Source organism: Seriola dumerili, unplaced genomic scaffold, assembly GCF_002260705.1.
Source record: "Seriola dumerili isolate Sdu_G_001 unplaced genomic scaffold, Sdu_1.0 BDQW01000378.1, whole genome shotgun sequence".
NCBI lineage: Eukaryota > Metazoa > Chordata > Actinopteri > Carangiformes > Carangidae > Seriola > Seriola dumerili.
The window spans coordinates 151,709-171,202 of record NW_019174633.1 but is presented as its reverse complement, the minus strand read 5'-3'; the positions used below and the strand labels follow the sequence as shown (position 1 = coordinate 171,202).

At 39.0% G+C, this 19,494-nt stretch overlaps 2 protein-coding genes across 2 annotated transcripts; both read left to right on the top strand.

Annotated features, from left to right (window-relative positions):
• Positions 1-209: 209 nt before the first annotated feature.
• LOC111233170 (CMP-N-acetylneuraminate-beta-galactosamide-alpha-2,3-sialyltransferase 1-like) lies at positions 210-6,759 on the top strand. The gene is made up of 7 exons (XM_022760926.1): positions 210-425; positions 1,638-1,920; positions 2,062-2,255; positions 2,438-2,617; positions 4,496-4,541; positions 4,632-4,751; positions 5,757-6,759. The coding sequence occupies exons 2-7, from the start codon at positions 1,678-1,680 to the stop codon at positions 5,922-5,924; spliced, it is 951 nt and encodes a 316-aa protein (XP_022616647.1). The 5' UTR covers positions 210-425; positions 1,638-1,677; the 3' UTR covers positions 5,925-6,759.
• Positions 6,760-7,359: 600 nt separating this feature from the next.
• Positions 7,360-18,563, top strand: LOC111233201 (CMP-N-acetylneuraminate-beta-galactosamide-alpha-2,3-sialyltransferase 2-like). Its single transcript, XM_022760961.1, has 6 exons — positions 7,360-7,419; positions 12,693-12,889; positions 13,145-13,312; positions 14,394-14,439; positions 14,608-14,727; positions 15,835-18,563. The coding sequence occupies exons 2-6, from the start codon at positions 12,747-12,749 to the stop codon at positions 16,000-16,002; spliced, it is 645 nt and encodes a 214-aa protein (XP_022616682.1). The 5' UTR covers positions 7,360-7,419; positions 12,693-12,746; the 3' UTR covers positions 16,003-18,563.
• Positions 18,564-19,494: the final 931 nt, after the last annotated feature.

The window sequence follows — 19,494 nt, the reverse complement described above, 5'->3', positions numbered from 1 at the left end:
TTCCCTTCTGTCCGACGTGCTACAGTTTGTTGGATGACGGGGATGACGTTTTTTTTAATCTCGTAAAATCTGGATTGAAGCGGGTCACGGGACACCAACTTTACGCCGCTGTTTCTTTCCTCTGGAGCTTTAATCTTATAAAGAATGAGGAGGAGGAGGATGAAGATGAAGGAAGGAGTTTTATTAACTTGGGGATCCTGTATTTGCAGGTTGTGATTCACCTGCAGGAGTTATTAATGTAAATGGATTCCCGTCTCCGTTTGAACTGTCTCTGTCAAACTGTGGAGCAGGAGCAAGACTTGGAGGCCACACCCTCTCTGTCTTTAAGTCCTCTCCACTGAAAGTTGGCGTCACCTGCCATGACCTTCACTAGTGTGAACATAGGCCAAATATAAGTGGACTATAAGAGGATTTACTCCCATCAGGTAAGAGATAAATCAATTCATGATAAATACATTTTAAATTATGGTTTTTAAATGATAATAAGAATAACAATCAATGACTAAACTTTCATAGATTTAAGGTAAATTTTGACTCATAAAGTAATGGACGAAGAATCAAGTAACAATACTGCCACCAGAAACGATGTATTAGCATATTATTGTTATTATTATTATTATTAGTATTAGTAGTAGCTTTGTTGACAATAATAATGATAATGTGTTATATAATAAAAAAGTCTGAAGCAGTTCTCATCAAAGACAAAATGCACTGTGTGATTTAACTGTCAGCTGTATTTTGCTGATGTGAAGATGAGTTTATGTAGAGATTTATTTTATATGGATTTTATGAGCTGTGGCCAGTTCCGTCTCAAACTCCTCAATGGGAAAAAATACAGGCAAGGTCAAAGACAGTGTGGGTCTTATTCATTTGCTGACCTCCCAAAGTGCAAATTATGCAATTATTTACAATAAATAAATTAAAATAAATAAAAATACTGAATAGGCTAACAAAGGTAAAGCACTCTGTATGTAAGCGTTCAGACTGACTCCAGGCCAGACATCCCGTCATAAACCCATAGCCCCTCCCACCAGGCTTAATATTTACAACAACAATAAATAAATAAATAAAGAAGATATATCAATAAAGCAAATTCTCTGGCTAGATAAAGCTGTCATAGTTAATAATAAAAATAAAAATGTATTTAAATTAATATTGCAAACAGGAAACAAAATTTGTGTTATCACGTGACCCTTAAGCGCGCGAAGACGAACTATTTAACAAAGGAAAATGTTTCGCTCCTGTTTTGCCGACCTCACATGAAAGCCGGCGAGGCGAGGCCCGCGCCATGCCACGCGCCCTGACAAAGTGTAAGCAACACATCGGTAAATGTATCTGTGTGTATGTGAATGTACGCGTAAATATTAGTACAACAATCAAGTTTTTACCTAAACAGTGAAGGGAGGAGGAATAATAGTGAAGTGTGCCGATTGCGTCACCAGAACTGGGGGGAGGGAGAGGTGTGGTGTGGCGTCACGTGCATGTAACCCGCATATGATTTTTAGTCAGTGACTGCTCCAGTACCAAACTGACTTGTTTGTTTTGCCTACTGTAACTGAATAAAGATGATGTGGTAATTTGTTCCTGGCTCCTGAATGTAGACTCACATTGTATTTCACTGCTCACTTTGCCTACAGATGCAAACAGACTCCCAGTCACAAGCATCAAGCAGCCGAGATGGTGTCAAAAGTGAAGGTGTTCATTTTGCTGCTCTGCGTCGGTGTCTTTGTGGTTTTGAGGGAACGTGTGGCGGAAGTGTCTTTGGAGAATTTCTCCCCTTTCCATGACACAAGCCCCTGTGCCTGTGGGAAATGTTTATCAGAGGATGATGTGTGGTTCACGCAGCGTTTAAACAAATCTGTTGAGCCATTTTTGTCAGCAAAGTACAGTCTCTCTGAGGCGGCGTTCAGGTGGTGGAAAGTAAGTTGGCAACTTGTAAGAAAAAGTGACCCATCAGGAAGTGAAATATAACCAGATATCGACACAACTTCACTGACTTTTTCCCCCTATGTAATACAATTCACAACTTGTCTGACAGCACTTTATGTTTTGCTGTGTTAGGGCTTACAGGCTGAAAAACGCAACTCCACTTCCTACAATGCAACAGTGGACAACCTGTTTAAGACGTTCCCACCCACTCCAGATGTAGAGGCCAGCTCTGACCGCTGCAGGACTTGTGCTGTGGTGGGGAACTCTGGTAATTTGAATGGATCACATTATGGACCTCTGATAGACTTCCATGATGTTATCATAAGGTACATTTTTATCTGAAGAAAGCTGTTTTAATCTTTTGAGCAATTATTAGAGACACTTGGACACACACTGCAAATTTCCTCCTCTGTGTCAGAAACTAAAAGTTGAAATTCAAGCAGCCGCTTTATCTGTTTCTGCCAATGACAGTAACATGTGATGATATATATTCCTCTGTGCTATTTAGAATGAACAGTGGCCGTACCAAAGGCTACGAAGCAGATGTTGGGAAAAGAACGACTCATCATGTCATGTATCCAGAGAGCGCCGTGGACTTGGACAACACTACTCATCTGGTGTTGGTTCCATTCAAGATACAGGACCTGGAGTGGCTCATTAAAGCCTTCACTACAGGGTTTTATGCCACGTGAGACATATTTTTATTGACTATACATGTGATTGTGCAGTTTCCATCTGTATGTAGACGTAAAGTATTAAATACTAAGTAAACAAATCGGATAATGACGCTCAGATTCTCTCTTCTCTGTGGCTCTCTGACCTGTTCCAGACAGAAGCCTGAGAGGGGTGATGTAAAACTACATTGAGATGGTTTTTGGTTCAAATAAAACACAGGAAAAGTGTAAATATGAAACAAAATATATAACAAGAATATGAAATGTTATGTACGCCATTATTATTCAATTCCGGTAGTTTTTATTTCCCAAATTACCATTTTATATCTTCATATCAAGGCAAACACAACAGTTGCTAGAATGTCAGTCTGGCTGTCTCCAAATCTCCAAACATGGCAGCCCAGTCATTTCAGGGAAAACTTCTCTACTCGCATATATACTCAGCCTCTTCCTCTGTGCCCACAACCATTGCATTAATCAGTGTCTTTCCTTGGCTATGACTGCTGGCCCAAAGCTTATTGGACATTACTGTTAATTCAAAGAAACCTTTGCAAGATTGTCTTGAAACCCATAGGTGCCCGGGGAATCCAGGTTAAAGTGCTCAACCTGTGAACAGAGAACAAGTGTTAAGATGTAAAATTTCAATTCTAGTTGAGCAGGCCATCAGAGCATTTCCATGCACCTAAGTAAAGTCAGAACTCTGAGATTAAAGTCTGAATTCTTACAAAAAATAAATCTTCCATAGGTGAAAACCCTGTATTTTCATATCTGGAAATATAGATTTTTTTTCAGATGAACTGAAGGATTAGGTGTCACTTTTTTTACACTGAGAAGCCATGTAATATGCTCATATTTCAGAACACATCTATGCAGGCTATTTGTGTGTCTGTGTGTGTGAGAATCACACAGCAGTGGGTGTGTACCACGGTGTGTATGCTTCCCTTCTGTTTGATGTGATACGGTCTGTTGGGTGACAGATTGGTGCCTGATAGGTGCCCGAGGAATCCAGGTTAAAGGGCTCAACCTGTGAACAGAGAACAAGATGTAAATTTAGTCTAGTTGAGCAGGCCATCAGAGCATTTCCATACACCTAAGTAATGCCTCACAGTCTGCTTTTTCCAGTACGATTATTTCTTAAATGTCATGTAAACGAGACACCGGTAGAGTTCCTCAGGAGAACACTGATTTTTGTTTTGCAGCAGATAACCAGGTTTCTAATCGGCTTTTTACAAGTATGCATGTTCATGTTAAAAAACTGCAGACAGGAAACGTAACAGCAGAGCCGCCGGATGAAATGAGAAACCAGCACAAAGTTGCCTCTAGATATGTAAACAAGTCTGTTTCCATGCAGAACATTTGACTACTTGTTAAACTCTGGGACAGTGTCGGCGTCTTCTGTCACGACTACAGTTAAAATAAGCAAGAACGGCTTCCAGCGAAAGGTCAGGGGCAGGGGGAGAAATCTGATTACTGACCTGTTGCAATGTATACGCAGATTTACAGTAACCAGGTTACTACAGAGCATGTCAACACATTCTCTGGTTACCCATATACTGTAATCTGCTTTCTAGATGTCTGCTCTGAAGGATTCCGTAGGGTTTCAGTGTATCACCAAAGAGCCCCCTCACCTGTGACAACTGATTGTTCATTTTGTTGTTAAAGCTTAACATTTATATTAGATCGTCCTGCAGCGCACAATTTACATCCAATGCAAACATTCAATGCAAAGTGCAGTAAGTCTTCATGTCAGCTGACTGTCATGCCAGAGACTGTACTGTCTCTTGTCGGCTTCGTTAAACCATAACCATGAATTTTCCCTTTGTTCAAGACATAATGGAGGAAAAGCATCTGTGCTTTAGTTTGATTTTGACATTCCATGTTATTTCCTCCAGGTCCTACATGCCAGTAAAATCACACATCAAAGCCAACAAGGACTTGGTGAGAATTGTTTTGAATGTCAACTTCGTTGGCTGCAAAGGTGATGGTTCATAAACAACAAGTTTAAAGGCTAATTCTGATGTATGACAGGTGATGGTGGTCAATCCAGCTTTCATGAGGTATGTTCACGACACATGGCTGGAAAAAAAGGGCAGGTATCCGTCCACTGGCTTCATGGCTTTGGTTCTCGCCCTGCACATTTGTGACGAGGTAAGTTCATCTTTAGATTTAACACACTAATGATTGACAAGTTGTTGCAAGTAATTGATGACGGATAGAAAAAAACAAGTAACCTTGTGCCATTTCGCAGCATTTTACGAAGGTTTTTCCTGCGTTCTCAGTTTCTCAGTCCTCCAAACTAAATGACAAAATATGCTTGTAGCCTTCCAAAACAACATATGAGTGTTTTATGAATGACCAGTACAAAAACCGCCTCCATGATAAAGGTTAGTTCAGGTTTTCACACAAACGTTTTATAAAACTTTATATTTATTCACACATGCACATTGTAATTATTCCTCCTGTGCATACTGGCCATGGAGCGATGACTTCCTAATGCGACTTCACTGTAAGAAAAAGAGAGAAGAATGTAAAGTTCATCCACCCTGACCTCCTCTGCAAGAGGTTTTTTGTCAGTGCTGTAACAAAACAAACATTACCATGTCTCCGCCTTGGATTCTGAGAAACAACAGACATAATTCACAATAGTCACGAGAGGTTCTCGTCAGGGAGAGGTTGTTTTAGACACTTGAACAAACAGTGCTGTCATTGTCCTGGTGAGGACAGTCTCCTCTGAATGACGCCTCTGATTGCTTTTCAACATGTGGCCACGTTTCTGTTTCTCCTGCCAATTTAGTACCAGCTCAGGTCAGATTCAGACGATTTGATAGAGATTTCTTCTCAAACAGTTAATGTTGAGATGGGAGATTAACAAAACTGGGTACCAGTCTGTTGCATCGGGCAGCAATTTACTCAGTTTTAGTAACGCACATCCTGAAATGTGCTAAAAGTTGGGTGAGCATTGTTGTTTATGTTAAATAATGTTGTTGGACGTCAGTGCGTTATATCTGTATCTGCTTAGTTTAACCCACACACTGACCGACTGACCCAACTGGCTTGATAGGTGGTTTTGTCTGAATGAGATGACCCACTCTGCCACCGCTGCTTGTGTATAGTTTGACGGTTTTATCATATATTCATTTTTTGTTATCCTAGGTCAGTGTGTTCGGCTATGGAGCGGACAGAAATGGAAACTGGAGTCATTACTGGGAAAAACTGAAAAACCTAAAGTTAAAAACTGGACTACATCCTGGATCTCACGAGTATGAAATCATTAAGCAGCTCGCTGAGAAAGAGACAGTCATGTTTTATCCAGGGTGGTGATCTGTCTGTCAGCTTTGATACAAAAAATTTTTGGAAAGCAAAACAAGACAAAGGAGAACGGACCTTTCAACTCAAAGTGACAGCTCTGCTTGTCTTACTCCCTAACAATGCTAACTTTTAGTAGATTAATCCTGAGTGGAAGGAAAGTACAGAACCACATGGTAAAAGAATAGACTCATTCTGTGACGAAAAAAAAGAGTTTGTTGAGTCTGTTAAATAATTGAAGTATAGGAAACATTTCTTCCGTGACTTCCTCTGTTTGCCCACAGTTTCAGGGAATAGATAAACACATTTATCTTCGTGTTTTTGCATAATACATGAACATTTCTGTGGCTCGCCTGTCAGGCAGATGTCACCTTTTGAAAGAATGAATATTTAAATGTGTTGCGGACCAGTCATGGTATCCAACACAAATCTTTGAGATCCACATTATTTTATGGATCTACACCAAATTGTACAGTTGAAAAATGCCCTATCCTGCAATGTTAAGTGGTAGATTCCTGCACCTGCCCATGTAATGGCACCAGCACTAAAATTTAATGGATTCTTCCCTGTGCCACATCCCTCCGCCAAGTTCAGTGCAAATCGGGTCAGTACTTTTTGTGTAATCCTGCTGATGAAACAAACAGTATGGAGGACCTCCTTGTTGGATGTAATGAAGATTTTCTCCCTGACAAGACATTTTTTAATGTTGCTTTATTTATACTTCTATCCTCAAGTGAAAAAATGTACAGACCCCTTTTGTTTTTGCCTTTTTTATTTCTTTTTTTTTGTACAAAGCAAACTACAATTGTACACAAGTAATATTATTTTCTTAATTTATGACTCTTTGTCATCTGGCAAATAATAAAGTATGATTAAATTGTCTATTATGATTTTTTTTCTTGGATTTTAAACGTATGTTTTACACTTTTTTTTTTTTTTTGTTTTTAAATGAATAGAATAGGTGGTGTGCTACTCTGTTTGAACCCACTATCCAAACTCACCTGAGAGCCTGCAGCTCACCTGTCTGAAAGGTAAATTAATTTAGTGAGGACGTTTTCAGTTCTGTGGCATTTGAAACCTTTAAAGTATTTCTTAACTCAAGTGCTTTATTTTTGCTACATTTGATGTCGAAGTCGTTAGAGTAAAAAACAAAACAAAAAATAACGTCACGTGATGAAATTACGATTAAGAGAGTGAAGAAGAGAGAAGAAACTGCTAGTTGGATGCACCGCCCAGCGACCACGGTAAATTTCCCAAATCAAGCACACCTGCCGTGTTTACGTGGTCACCAGGTGCATGCTGGGTCTGGCTAACGCTAAATGCTAAAATACTGAGGAGCGCAGTGAGACAGAGCCCGAGTGGACTGGTTATAACTTGCATAAGGACTAACCAAGAAGCCGGATGACGTTCACACAGGTGTGTGTGCAACACTGTGCAGCATCAACAACCACTGTGTTGCCGAGCAACGTACAGCGTCTTGTCTGTGTTCTGCAGCCCGTGTGGCGTTCACGTAGGTATGTATATTTATACATCTCTGCTTTTTTCCGCTGCTTTATTCCGCTGTTAATTTTACAAGAAGTAGCAGCTGTTTAGTTTATGAAGCTTAATGTTGCCACATGAAGTCTATGGACACCTGCTGTGTCCTGGTGTTTCTACTGTTAATAAATAACAGAAACACCTGTCTGTATAACGTAATACAGCTCAACTAAACCACATCCTCCAACATGATCCCACAGTTGAATCAACAACTCTCTACAACAGTTCATAATATTAAAATGGCTTAAAATTAGTTGGGTGTTCCTAATAAACTGCCAACTGAGTGCTTATATGTATTAGTTGTATGCACAGGCTGCACGTGCCTGGCTTTAATTTATTGGTTGCTTTTGGTGCGATGTAGTGAAATACTAATGTGTATAGCATTGTAGATGTTATTTGATTTAACAGTTTTATCATGTTATTGTGATGACCATATATATATATATATTTTTTACTCCTCTTCCCCGATTTAAAAATGTAACGCAGTAACGTTTACTCAGATACAGATGCGTACTTTGTACTTGTATCTGAGTACATTGTTACACAAGTAATTTTACTTGTACTCGAGTAAAGTTTTAAGTAGTACTTAAATACAATTTTCCAGTACTCTTTCCACAATCTGCCACATCATAGTCGAGTATCCATCATATTGCCGTATAGATATTAGTGTTTACACAGAGTGGAGTGAAGATGGTGACATTGGTATAGGGACATGTCCCTACTGTCCATTTCCAAATCTACACCCACGATTATGTATGTTGACACAATTAAGGTGCTGTTTTACTTCTTACTATGATAATTGAAAGGCAAGACATTGGATGTGTGCAGTTGTTGTTGTAGCTGTTGCTGTTTTTCTATTTTCAGAAACTTATTTCAGTTTAGATTTAAAGTTCAATTTCTACCAAATAGTAAGACTAATTCTAATTTAATCTTTATTTGTGATGACTAATTCGATCCATCCTGGGCATGGATGATACCAGTCAATTGTTCACAGATGATCCTTTTTTAGTGTAAGGTGTTGTGTTGCTCTACCTTCTACTTTACAATACTCCAGGTGTTCTATGGGATTCAGTTCAGGTGACGTACTTGGGCAGGTCATATTTTTTACTTTTTCCCCTTTTGAAGAAAAAAACTCTTGTGTGATTTTTTTTTTTGCAGTGTGTTCAGGAACATTGTCATGTTGGAAAATCCCTCTTCCGCCAAGGCTCTTGAGACTGGATCATCTTTTCATTCAGTATCTGTCTGAACAAACATATTCATAGTGCCGCTCATAAATGTCATTGCCACTTTGCTTTTGACACTCAGTCAGCCCCATATCGGCACACTCCCGCACCTATGGTTAAAGGTTGGCAGGTGCGGTTACTGTAGCGATCCTTGCCAAGTCCACACCAAACATGCTGGATCTCGTCGGATCCAAACTTATTTTGCTTTGGTCCGACCAAAAAATGTGTTGCCAACATTCAGCAGGCTTGTTTAATCTTGTTAATGTTTAACCTTGTTAATGTTTAACCTTGCAGTTTTGTGCTGTTGTATGAGCAATGTCCTTCACACTGTCTGAGCAGTAACCGAAACTACTACCAACTGTGCCAAGTCACTGGCACAATTGGTTGTTTCAATAGCGATTTGTCCGTCATTTCTCATGTTATCTTGATCTTCTGTCATTGGTAGTATGGCTCTTCTTTATTCCTCCTTACCACTACTGATGCTTTAATGTTTATACATTGTAAATTACATTATACAATGTTCATCTTCATATGAGCTCACTGTGTTGTACGGTCTCTCTCTCCTAGACTACCATTATAAAATCTGTAGCACAGGACCCCTTCAACTACAAATAAGGTCAATTATTACTCTTTGTATTATGATTTTTCACGTTCTTGAAATTGGATTTTGTAGAATGAAATATTGTATGTATTGTACAAAAATATGGAAGTTAATTTAGAGCAGCCATTGTTTTTAGAACAATGACGATAAAATGTTTACAAACCCAAGATTTTGTGTAAAAGATTTCAACTAAAAATGTCATTTAGAAGCTTCAGTAAATCAAACACAAAGTATTTCTTTGTCCAGTTTGTTCACAGTTTCGGGGTACACGTATTTATTCATGTTTTTGCATGAAATATGAAAATCTCCTGGGTTTGCATGCCAGGCATGTGTCATCTTTGATTGAGTGAAGGGATATTTGAATGTGTTACAAACCTATCACAGATCCGATTATATCAGATTTGCATTCTTGATGTATTTTAGAGATTAACTTCATGAATTAGGTTCCAAAAGTTATTATCTAAACAAAGTAGTGTACATCAAAGATAAGTGAGTACAGTGATGGCTTTTTGTCATTTGGATATTGGTGAATTTAAATGTTTCCTGCGGCTTTATTCAGACATAAAGTGACATTTATGGAAAGCGCTACATGCGTGCAGTCTATTTGGCAACAGGTTTAAAACTGATTTTGCCTTAAATGAGTGGACTTTAAATAATAAACCTAAATAATGAAAGTGAAATAAAATTTGAAAAACAAAGTCATCACTTAGTGTCATCACTGATATCTCACAGGTGTTTTAACAGCAGGTTTTGTTTCATCTCTTGCGAGGTAAGAGAGAAATAAAATAAATTTCACATTTCAATTGATGGTGGTATTTTGTAATTAACATCTATCTACTCATGTACAAAACTGTACATTTTTTAATGACTATTATTATTATGAATTAAGTCCTATTGCGCAATCAGTCAGTCTGGATTCTGAATGTTTTATTTCTTGTTTTTTTTACCTTTTTATTTTGACAGTGAGAGCGTTACAGGAAAGTAGGGGGTAGAGAGGGGATGACATGCAGGGCCCTGTTCAGACCTGGTATTAACATCCGTCTCGGGTGATCCGATCACAAGTGGTCAGCTTTAAGTTCAGGTGTGAACGCACCCAAGACACATTTGAGATCCGATCACTCAGACCACATTCAGAGGTGGTCTGGTCCACATGTGGCCGCTCTCTTTTAGCAGTGTGAATGTAAATGGGTCCTGGGTCACACTGAAGGGCCGCCTGCTCCACTGACGTCCTCCGTCACATGCTGATTCTTATCCATCCTAATTAGTTAAACATCATTGCATTTTCTTTTTCTTCTGTTTTATTTATTGTTTATTATATTATCACTGTTAACATCATTGTCCCCTGTAGACACAGTCTTCTATATTCAAGTTCTACTGTACAGTACAATTTTAATAATATCTGGGACATGAATATGTTTAGCAGAACAGGGAAATGACACTACAGTCAAAGTAATTGCTTTGAAAAATCTTGTTATGGTAACCCATTGTTCTATGAAGAAACTAGACCAGGCTATAAATCAAAAAATATTTTGAGCTGTGTGTTATTTTCCTGTTCTCTTATTTTGCCCCTTGCTGAATACACTTGTGCATTACAGGTGTAACATGAGCCAACAATGTACCAACAGGTTTACACCTGTAAATGCTCAGTGTGGCTTCACCGTTGTTCTCAGAGGATATTGGTTTCACCCTCTTCTGTTGTCCAGGGTCATGCTGTCTCAACAACCAGCCTGAGTTTTTAGTTGCACTTGATAGCTTTTACGGCTTTCATATATCAACTCACCTGCATATTTCACTATTCATTGTATCCACAGATTGGATATTTTCCTCATTCACATTGCCAAGATGCTTCCTGGATTGAGAAAAATCTCGGTTCTCATTTCCCTGCTGTGCATCGCTGCAATTGCTGTGTTTTTTAACTATTCATGGAATTTATTTGTATTTTCCCTCGGCTCTCAGAAGTCAAGTCTTTGTTCCTGTCACAAGTGTTTAACAGATGGCGATCCGTGGTTTACGGAAATAAACACTTCATCTCCCAAGCCTTTTTTGTCAAGAAAAACTGTAATCTCAGAGGATGCTTTCAATTGGTGGAAGGTAAATGTCAGATTATCTTTAAAATGCTGCAAAAATATTCTGCTTCTGTTTCACTGTTGATTATTTTGGAGACTGAATGATCTTTGGCAAAATCAGGTACTGTTTTGGGTTCTCTGCACACATTTTTTTTTTATTTTAATCTGTTTATTCTTCAGACCAAATGATTAGCATTGTTAATTAAAAAAGAAATTCAATTCCTGACAGCATTTTAGCTAACATTGTAGCCGGCCACTAATGAAAATAGTCATGTAAAATTATGTTGCCATCAAGTTTTTTTTACACATTGAGGAGAGGAAAAAAACAGCTCTGAGGCACAATGGAGCCCTTAAGCAGCACGTAGGGTTTTCTCTCTCAGGTAAAGCCAGACCAGTAGTGGCTCGATGGTCAGACTGGGAAAGAAATTCAGCCTGCGATTTATCTGCTGAGACCGGCCACATGAATAGGGATGGGTATAATGGTACTACTACTCTTACTGATACTGCTTATCAATCTGGTACTTTAACGGTACTCTTATCGATACTTTTTGAGGAAGAAAAAAGAACTTGAACAAACACAACATTAATCACACATGTAACAATGGGCTGTGTTTGCATGAACTCTAGTAAAGTAGAGCCACACTTTGGACCATTTGGTTTTCAACGCCATTGTTATCTATGTAAATGTAGGATACGAGCGTGAGTTGGTGTGTGTGCTGTCTGGACTGTGTGTGTGTGTGTGTCTCTGTCTGTCTGTCTGCTCGTTCAATACCGGGGCTTGGTACCCATCCCTACACATGAATGAAACTAACAGAGCCGGTAAAAACTTTAAAAACTTTTTGGATGTTAGCCAGTAGTCCCCATGGCCAGTCCAACTGTGCTCTGGTCACATCTCTTTTTTCTTTTCTTTTTTTTTTGTCTCAGGTCGTCTTTTTAGCCAAAAAATTGGTTTCTTCAGTGGAGCAAATTTAGGAAAGTCACTTTCCCCTGAACAGTGCATGCTGCACTGTGCCACCTCGCATGTTGGTGGTCCAAGTGTGGTTACAAACATAGGGCCAAGATTACAACACACATTCAGAGGGTGTGTGACTTCGCTCTCTGCTCAGGACGCAATTACATCACCATATTATTGTTTAAAATCTCATTTTACAGAACATTTAACAGCTCATTGTGTGTTTCATTACTCCCTTGGATATTTAAGACTGATGCCAATAATGACTGTTGTCTTTTTATTGAGGTCAGTGCCAACCTTAGTAACAAATTGCAATTGTATTACTATTTATGTGAGTTCTTCACGATAAAAGCCACCCCTGTGTTTTGCCTCTTAAATAATATTCTTTTTCTGTTTGTGTGTCAGCGCATATATTCGGAAAGGTACAACTTCAGTTTCTACAATGCAACAGTGGTGAACATGTTCAAGACTTTCCCACCCGTTCCTGATGTTGTAGAGGCCAGCTCTGACCGTTGCAGGACTTGTGCTGTGGTGGGGAATTCTGGTAATTTGAAGGGATCACATTATGGGCCTCTGATAGATTTCCATGATGTCATAATAAGGTAAATCATCAGACTTTATTAAAATCCCTGCATGTGTTATCTCATTCTTATCAAATCATACAAACATTGGTGCCTCCTAAAACAATTCTAGTTTAATGATGATGTTGACACAGACACAATTCTGAAAAATGTTCCTTTGTATTTCTCTCCCAATATAAAGCAGGCAATTTTTTTATTTGGGATTTCCCTTTAATGTTAACTTCAGTCACCATATAATGACATGATATAAAATATGTATCCCCCTGTACTATACAGAATAAACCGTGGCCGTACCAAAGGCTTTGAAGCAGATGTTGGGAACAGAACAACCCATCATGTCATGTACCCAGAGAGCGCTGTTCCTTTGGACAGCACCACTCATCTTGTGCTGGTTCCATTCAAGATAAAGGACTTACTCTGGCTTCTCCAGAAATTCAATCAAGGGTAAGAGTGCAAAGCTACTTTCTGTATCTGTGTTCATTTATGTGAATGAAAAACCTGCGGCAGGTGAAAGTAACTGCATTGCATAGACTTGTTTGTATGAAATTACTGGTTTTAACAACTAACAGACATCTTTGACGAAGCTTTTGTTGACGTGTGTGAAAGGTCATGAATAGTTCCTCCACTGAACACTGAATGCTATCAAATTAAGCCATTATTGCAATCCAGTTTTAGATTAGCTGTCAAAGCGCCTATCCTCAACAGACTGATCAACAGACGGCCAAAAGTAAAAGGGCCAAGAGGAAAAAGGGGGTGGTGTGTGTAACATTAAACCTACATTGATTCATTTTCTGGCCACATGGGGGCAGTGTGCCAATCTGTGAGCAGAACATGGGTATATTATCATCTGATAGAGTTGTTATGGCGAACGTGTTAGCATACAGCTGCTTATTTACACATCTAGCAAAGATGGAGCAACATTAACATTCATTTGTAATTGGCTCTAAATGTCCTGTTCTTTAAAAGTTTATAAAAGCACAATTATAAACACAACAACACTGTCAATACAGACTGGTGAGACTCGGTTTTCGTGTTTGGCGTGATAGTGTTGAAAGCGTAAAACGTCATAGGTGGGTTATTTATATCGTAGAATACAACATGAAAATGTCTCGAGCTTGTGTCATCTAACCAAAAACCCAAAGACTTTGGGGCGAGGGAACCGGAAGTGCTAAAATGCTAACTAATATCCGCGTGGTAGGACTCATTCCTGCAGCCCTCTAGTCTTTGGTGTGTATGTGGTGGTTTGGTTAGTCTCAGGAGTTTAAGAGTTTTACCTGGTTGTGTAGTTGAACAATATTAAAATACAAAACACATGTACATTTACTCAAAGTACTGTAGTACTTGGTACCATTTTATGCTACTTACATCCACTCCACTACATTTCCGAGGGAAAATTGTATAATTCACTCTGACCATGACAATGCAAAATTTTAATCGGACATACTAGTCTCATGTAATTATTGCTAAACAATACTTAATCTGCACATTTTCCACTAAATTTAACCATTAATATTACTTTCAACAGGAAAAATAGTGCCGTGAACTCAAAGAGGATGGCTAACAAGGATCTGGTGAGTATTTTTAAATGATCTTGAATGACACTGACATACAGTGGGGTCCAAAAGTCTCAAACTGTAGATATGATAATCCAGCGAGACAACGGTATTCTATGATGGATTTGTGGCAGAAAGGAATGGTTCATAAATGTCAGATTGAGGGCTAAGTCTGATTCATAACAGGTGATGATCCTCAGTCCAGCTTTCATGAAATATGTTCATGAGATTTGGCTCAGCAAGAACGGCAGTTATCCGTCCACTGGCTTTCTGACCTTCGCTCTCAGCATGTTCATTTGCGATGAGGTAGGTTCACTTTACACATTCTGCCAACAATTTCATGCTATTTACTAACTGACTGACAGTAAGAAATCATGAACCGGCAAAGGGAAGTTAGAAGAAGACTGATAGACGACACATTGTCAAAACATTCATCCTTGCAAATGTTTGATGAAAAAAGAAATGCATTTTTGTTTATGAGTTGTCTGCAGATGCTTTTACTTATCAGCCACGTTTTGCTACCACTACATAGCTAATGTTAGCATTAGCAGCTGTTTACTTACCAGTCAAGAAGAAACATTGTGAGTTCAGCATCAAACGTCATTCCTTTACTCACCAAGAGCTGTCTTCAGCAATAGAAAGCAATGCCAATATTAACTCTTGTCTCCATCACGTCTTTTGTTCTAAAGTGAAGTTAGCCACCAGCTAGCCCTGGCCCGTTTTGTCACTTTCCGACAGCGACTCACTGTAACCTCCAGTCTGCCTGAAGATGTAGCGCTGCTCAGAGAGCATATTATAACCTCAGTGGCTGAACTGATCTTGTCACATCTTCACTTCCTTGCCAAGAGTTAGATGATAAGATTAATACCACTCTCATGTCTGTATGGCAAGTATGTAGCTGGAGCCAGCAGCCGGTTAGCCTAGCTTAGCATAGCATAAAGACTAGAGAAGGGAAAACAGCTAACCTGGCTCTGTCCAAAAGAAAACAAAATTGGCCCACCATTAACTCTACAGTTTACGTACTAACACAGTCTGTCTGGTTCGTGTGAAACTAAAGTGTGAAAATGACAGTTCACTACGTTAGCTGTTTTTTTCCCTGTTTTCAGAATGAATGCTAAGCTAAGTGTCTCATGCCTCCAACCTGATATTCACCGTACAGATGTGAGAGTGGTGTCAATCTTCTAATCTAACTTTCTAAAATAATAAAGATAGTAGATATATGAAGACATATCTGCAGAAATTTAAAGAATATATATATTACGGAGCATTTTTTTTGTGTGTACTACACAGGAGTAAGCCAACATAAACTTTCTTTCTTTTGTATTCAAACTGGTACTACAGAAAACCTTTAAAATTGTGGAAACAATACCTTAAATTCAGCTGAGATTCAAGGTATAATATTTGTTTTCGCAGGTCAGTGTGTTTGGGTTTGGAGCAAACAGAGATGGAAACTGGGATCATTACTTTGAAACGCTCAACAACAAACACCTGAGAACTGGACCTCATGCTGGAACGCATGAATATGACGTTATTCAGCAACTACACAAGAAGCAGAAAATCCAGTTTTTTAAAGGATGGTGATTTTTTGCTTCTCTCTTTTTGTCTGTGTCTCTTTCTATTTCTGTCAATTGCTTAGAGAACATTAGAAAGCATTTTTCATTGAGTGTGTTCATGCTTAGGGGAGTCATTTTGTGAACTTCAGTTTTGGTTAGTATTGTATCAGTTGGCTCCTTTTTTTTTTATCTCCTCGCTGCGATCCTCGACCGCAGTGGCAAATAGGTTTTGTTGAAAATGTAATCTCTGGCTGGATTATGTTCAAAGGCAGAGTATTTTATTAAGGAATAAGAGTCAAGGTTAGGGAAAGGTCATGGTTTTGTTTGTAGTTTCTGAATTATAGTATATTATTATAAAGTAATATTTCAATCAGGAGAGAATTCATTCTGAATTGACAAATAAACTTGTGTTGCGAGAGGAAAAGTGAGAGATGTGAGAGTCTTTGGCGACTAGACCCCATCGTGATGTCATGATATGTGAAAAGGGGATGAGGCTGTGTGAAGTATAGGAAACCCCCCGGGGTCTAGACACTGGTGGTGGTGGGAAGAAGAGAAGCTGGAGTTCTGGGTGTGATGAGGACTCTGATGAGCTCGACCTGGCACTGGCTATAAAGACTGGAGGTGGATGGGGTGGAGGAGGGTCGCAGCAATATGAACTGACAGCTGCCAGCGGAAGAGGGCAGAATGGATTTTAAAGTTTGACAGTGACAACGCAACGACTGGCTTGTTTAGGTTGTGGCGAAATACGATTTGGTTACTGGAAACACCTGAAGTAAGCCGATTACAATAAGTGGGGTGAGAGAGGGAAAGAGAATTGTGAATGAAAATGACAAAGTTAGTCTTCCTGATTGAACTTGATCAAAACAAGCTTCATTTAGTACTTTGTATAATGTACACTCTCCTTTAATGTGGAATTGTATTTGTAGAATATGCTGGGGGATTTTTTCTCTTCCCCTATATACTTTACTTTTTCTAGTTTGACTTTAATAGGACACCTGTACGCAGCCAATCATGTGACAGCCGTGCAATGCATGAGGTGTCAAGGCAACAGAGAACATCCAGAATGGTATGAGAAGAGAGGTCGAAGGAGAATTACAAGGCTGGTTGGAGCTGACAGAAATTGGCATCAACAGCATGAATCCATGGACCCGCCTTGTGTCAACAGTCCAGGCTGGTGGTGGTGGTGTAATGTTCTTGGGAATATTTTTCTTGACACACTTCAGGCCATTTTAATACCAATCAATCACGGCTTGAATGCCACATCCTGTTTGGTTATTGTTGCTGGCCAATGTGAGTTAAACAAACAAAATGTGTCAGATAATTATATTAGCGGCTGCTAATTAGTTTAATTTAGGTGTGTCATGCCCTTCAGCATGTACTGTGCCAGGAACTGTTTTTGATGCTTTGCCATATTTTGTAAAAAATTAATAAAACTCTTGACATTGATGGGCACACAACCAGACTATAACTTACGGGACTGATTTCACTAGAGGGGTGAGGCATACAAACTGCTCCCTGGGAGGAAACTAAAGCTGCTAAACAGGGAATTCATAACAGTGATGGCTTTGTCGTTTGGATATTGACAAATTTAAATGTTCCTTACAGCTTTATTCAGACACAACAGGACATTTATGGAAAGGGCTGCATGTGTGCAGTCTATTTAGCATCAGGTGCCTGGTGGCTTTTAAACTTATTTTGGCCTGGAAGCCTTAATTTCTCTAGTGATTCTCTGATAAATCCCTAAACGAATTACCTCATTAATTTCATCATTTATTAGGAAATTCTGCTGCCTGCTTTATAATGTCTGACACAAGGAAAGAATGACCAAATATTAAGGTATCAACTATTAGATCTTTCCTAATGTGTGTGCATACAGAAAGTGCTGTTAGTTGTTGACTTGGTTATCAGGGTTTGATCAACACATATCTGTTATAGAAATAAGCAAAAAAATAACACAGACAACAAATCAAACTACTAAACAATAACAAAAGACAGGAGATGGATAAGGGCAGCCACCATCATATAACTCTTTTCTACTTTAATATTAATTTAATGATCTGTAACCTGCAGATTACCATAACCTGAACCATTTGAGATCTTACAGGGAGAACTGCTGTGCCTCTCCGCTGTATTTTACAAACAGGGAAGTGTATGATGTACATCCTTGAAAAGGCAACAGCAGGACATCCTCATTTTCACACAGTGTCCAAAATGCACACTCCATTGTTTAAAGTTTAAAATGTGCTTGCTGTTTTGCACACATTGGAGAACTATTTCTCCATTTACAGAGATCAACTGTAACAGTCACAGTGACCATATTTAAATTAAAATTGTTGTTTTTCTTGCTGTAATAATTCCTCCTTTTCATGCAGGCTATTATCTATTTTTTTATTGTCATTATCTATGCAGAAATGAATTCTAAAGTTCAGCAGAAGCTATTATGAGACTCCACCAGCCTGAAATAATCAAATCAAATGGATATCTTCCAAAGTGACCGCCTGTGTTTTTGTACAATATTCCCTTTTTGGTTACCTGGGGTTTCTTTGCTGAGCTGCCGTAACACAATGAAGAAAGACAACCATGTCTTTGCTGACCCCGTCCACAGCAGCTCATCATTCAGCTTCTGTGCTGATGCTCCTGCTGCTTCTCTAAACTAGCAGCATGCTGATCTGAATCCGCTGCAGGTAATAACACTGTCTCTAGACAACTCACACAAGCCCACCTCAAATAGCCCAAACTATCACTTTAAGAATGGCCTGTAAGACCAGGAAGAATGATTACAGCAAGTAAAATGTGTTTACTTGTCCTTTAATGTTGTCCCAGGTTGGTTCAGTCAGGTTAAACTCTCCTTTTTCTTTTTGAGTTTGCAGAGTTGAGCCTCAAACAAGTTTTTATCCCTTTCCATATGAATTAAGGCCAGAATGGTCAAGAGATTTCACCTCGCAAACAACTTCAACAGTTTCAGATTGGACATATAAAAAAAAAAAAGACATAAATTAAGCTGTGCATATATTTTCACAACCCATGCATGGAACAAGAGAGCGATACTCCGAGAGAACGTCACACACTTTTTATGTGCAGGATGAAATGTTCCTTTTACCTTGATTAACCTCTCTGGATTCATCCCTTGCCAAATCAGCGCCTCACCTCATCTTTGCAGCAGCTTCGCTAATGAGGCTTTCCCAGTGAGGGCAGGAGTCTGTGCTGATGTTCTCAGTGGCAGTTATACTTTGCAAATGTGTTTTATGACACTGACGTCAGAACATGTCTCTTTTACGTCTGACACAAGTTTCACACATAATTGTATTCATGATTCATATGGCGTTTCATTAAGAGTTACCAAGACATTTGTTTAGTCAATGAGTGTAGTTTATGTATTTTTTAATGCATTAAGGCATTACAGTATGTAGGAGTGACATGAGGGAATTTCTTCAAACTTGCAACAAACATTAACTTGGGACTCAAGGATGAACTGATTAGATTTTGGTGGTCAAAGGTCAAAACTCATTGGCTATAACTC

Coding starts and splice junctions, on each gene's coding strand:
- LOC111233170 (XM_022760926.1), top strand. CDS start 1,678: ATGGTGTCAAAAGTGAAGGTGTTCATTTTGCTGCTCTGCGTCGGTGTC. Junction 2,256..2,437: donor TTCCATGATGTTATCATAAG/GTACATTTTTAT, acceptor TGTGCTATTTAG/AATGAACAGTGGCCGTACCA. Junction 4,752..5,756: donor CCCTGCACATTTGTGACGAG/GTAAGTTCATCT, acceptor TTGTTATCCTAG/GTCAGTGTGTTCGGCTATGG.
- LOC111233201 (XM_022760961.1), top strand. CDS start 12,747: ATGTTCAAGACTTTCCCACCCGTTCCTGATGTTGTAGAGGCCAGCTCT. Junction 12,890..13,144: donor TTCCATGATGTCATAATAAG/GTAAATCATCAG, acceptor TGTACTATACAG/AATAAACCGTGGCCGTACCA. Junction 14,440..14,607: donor GGATGGCTAACAAGGATCTG/GTGAGTATTTTT, acceptor GATTCATAACAG/GTGATGATCCTCAGTCCAGC.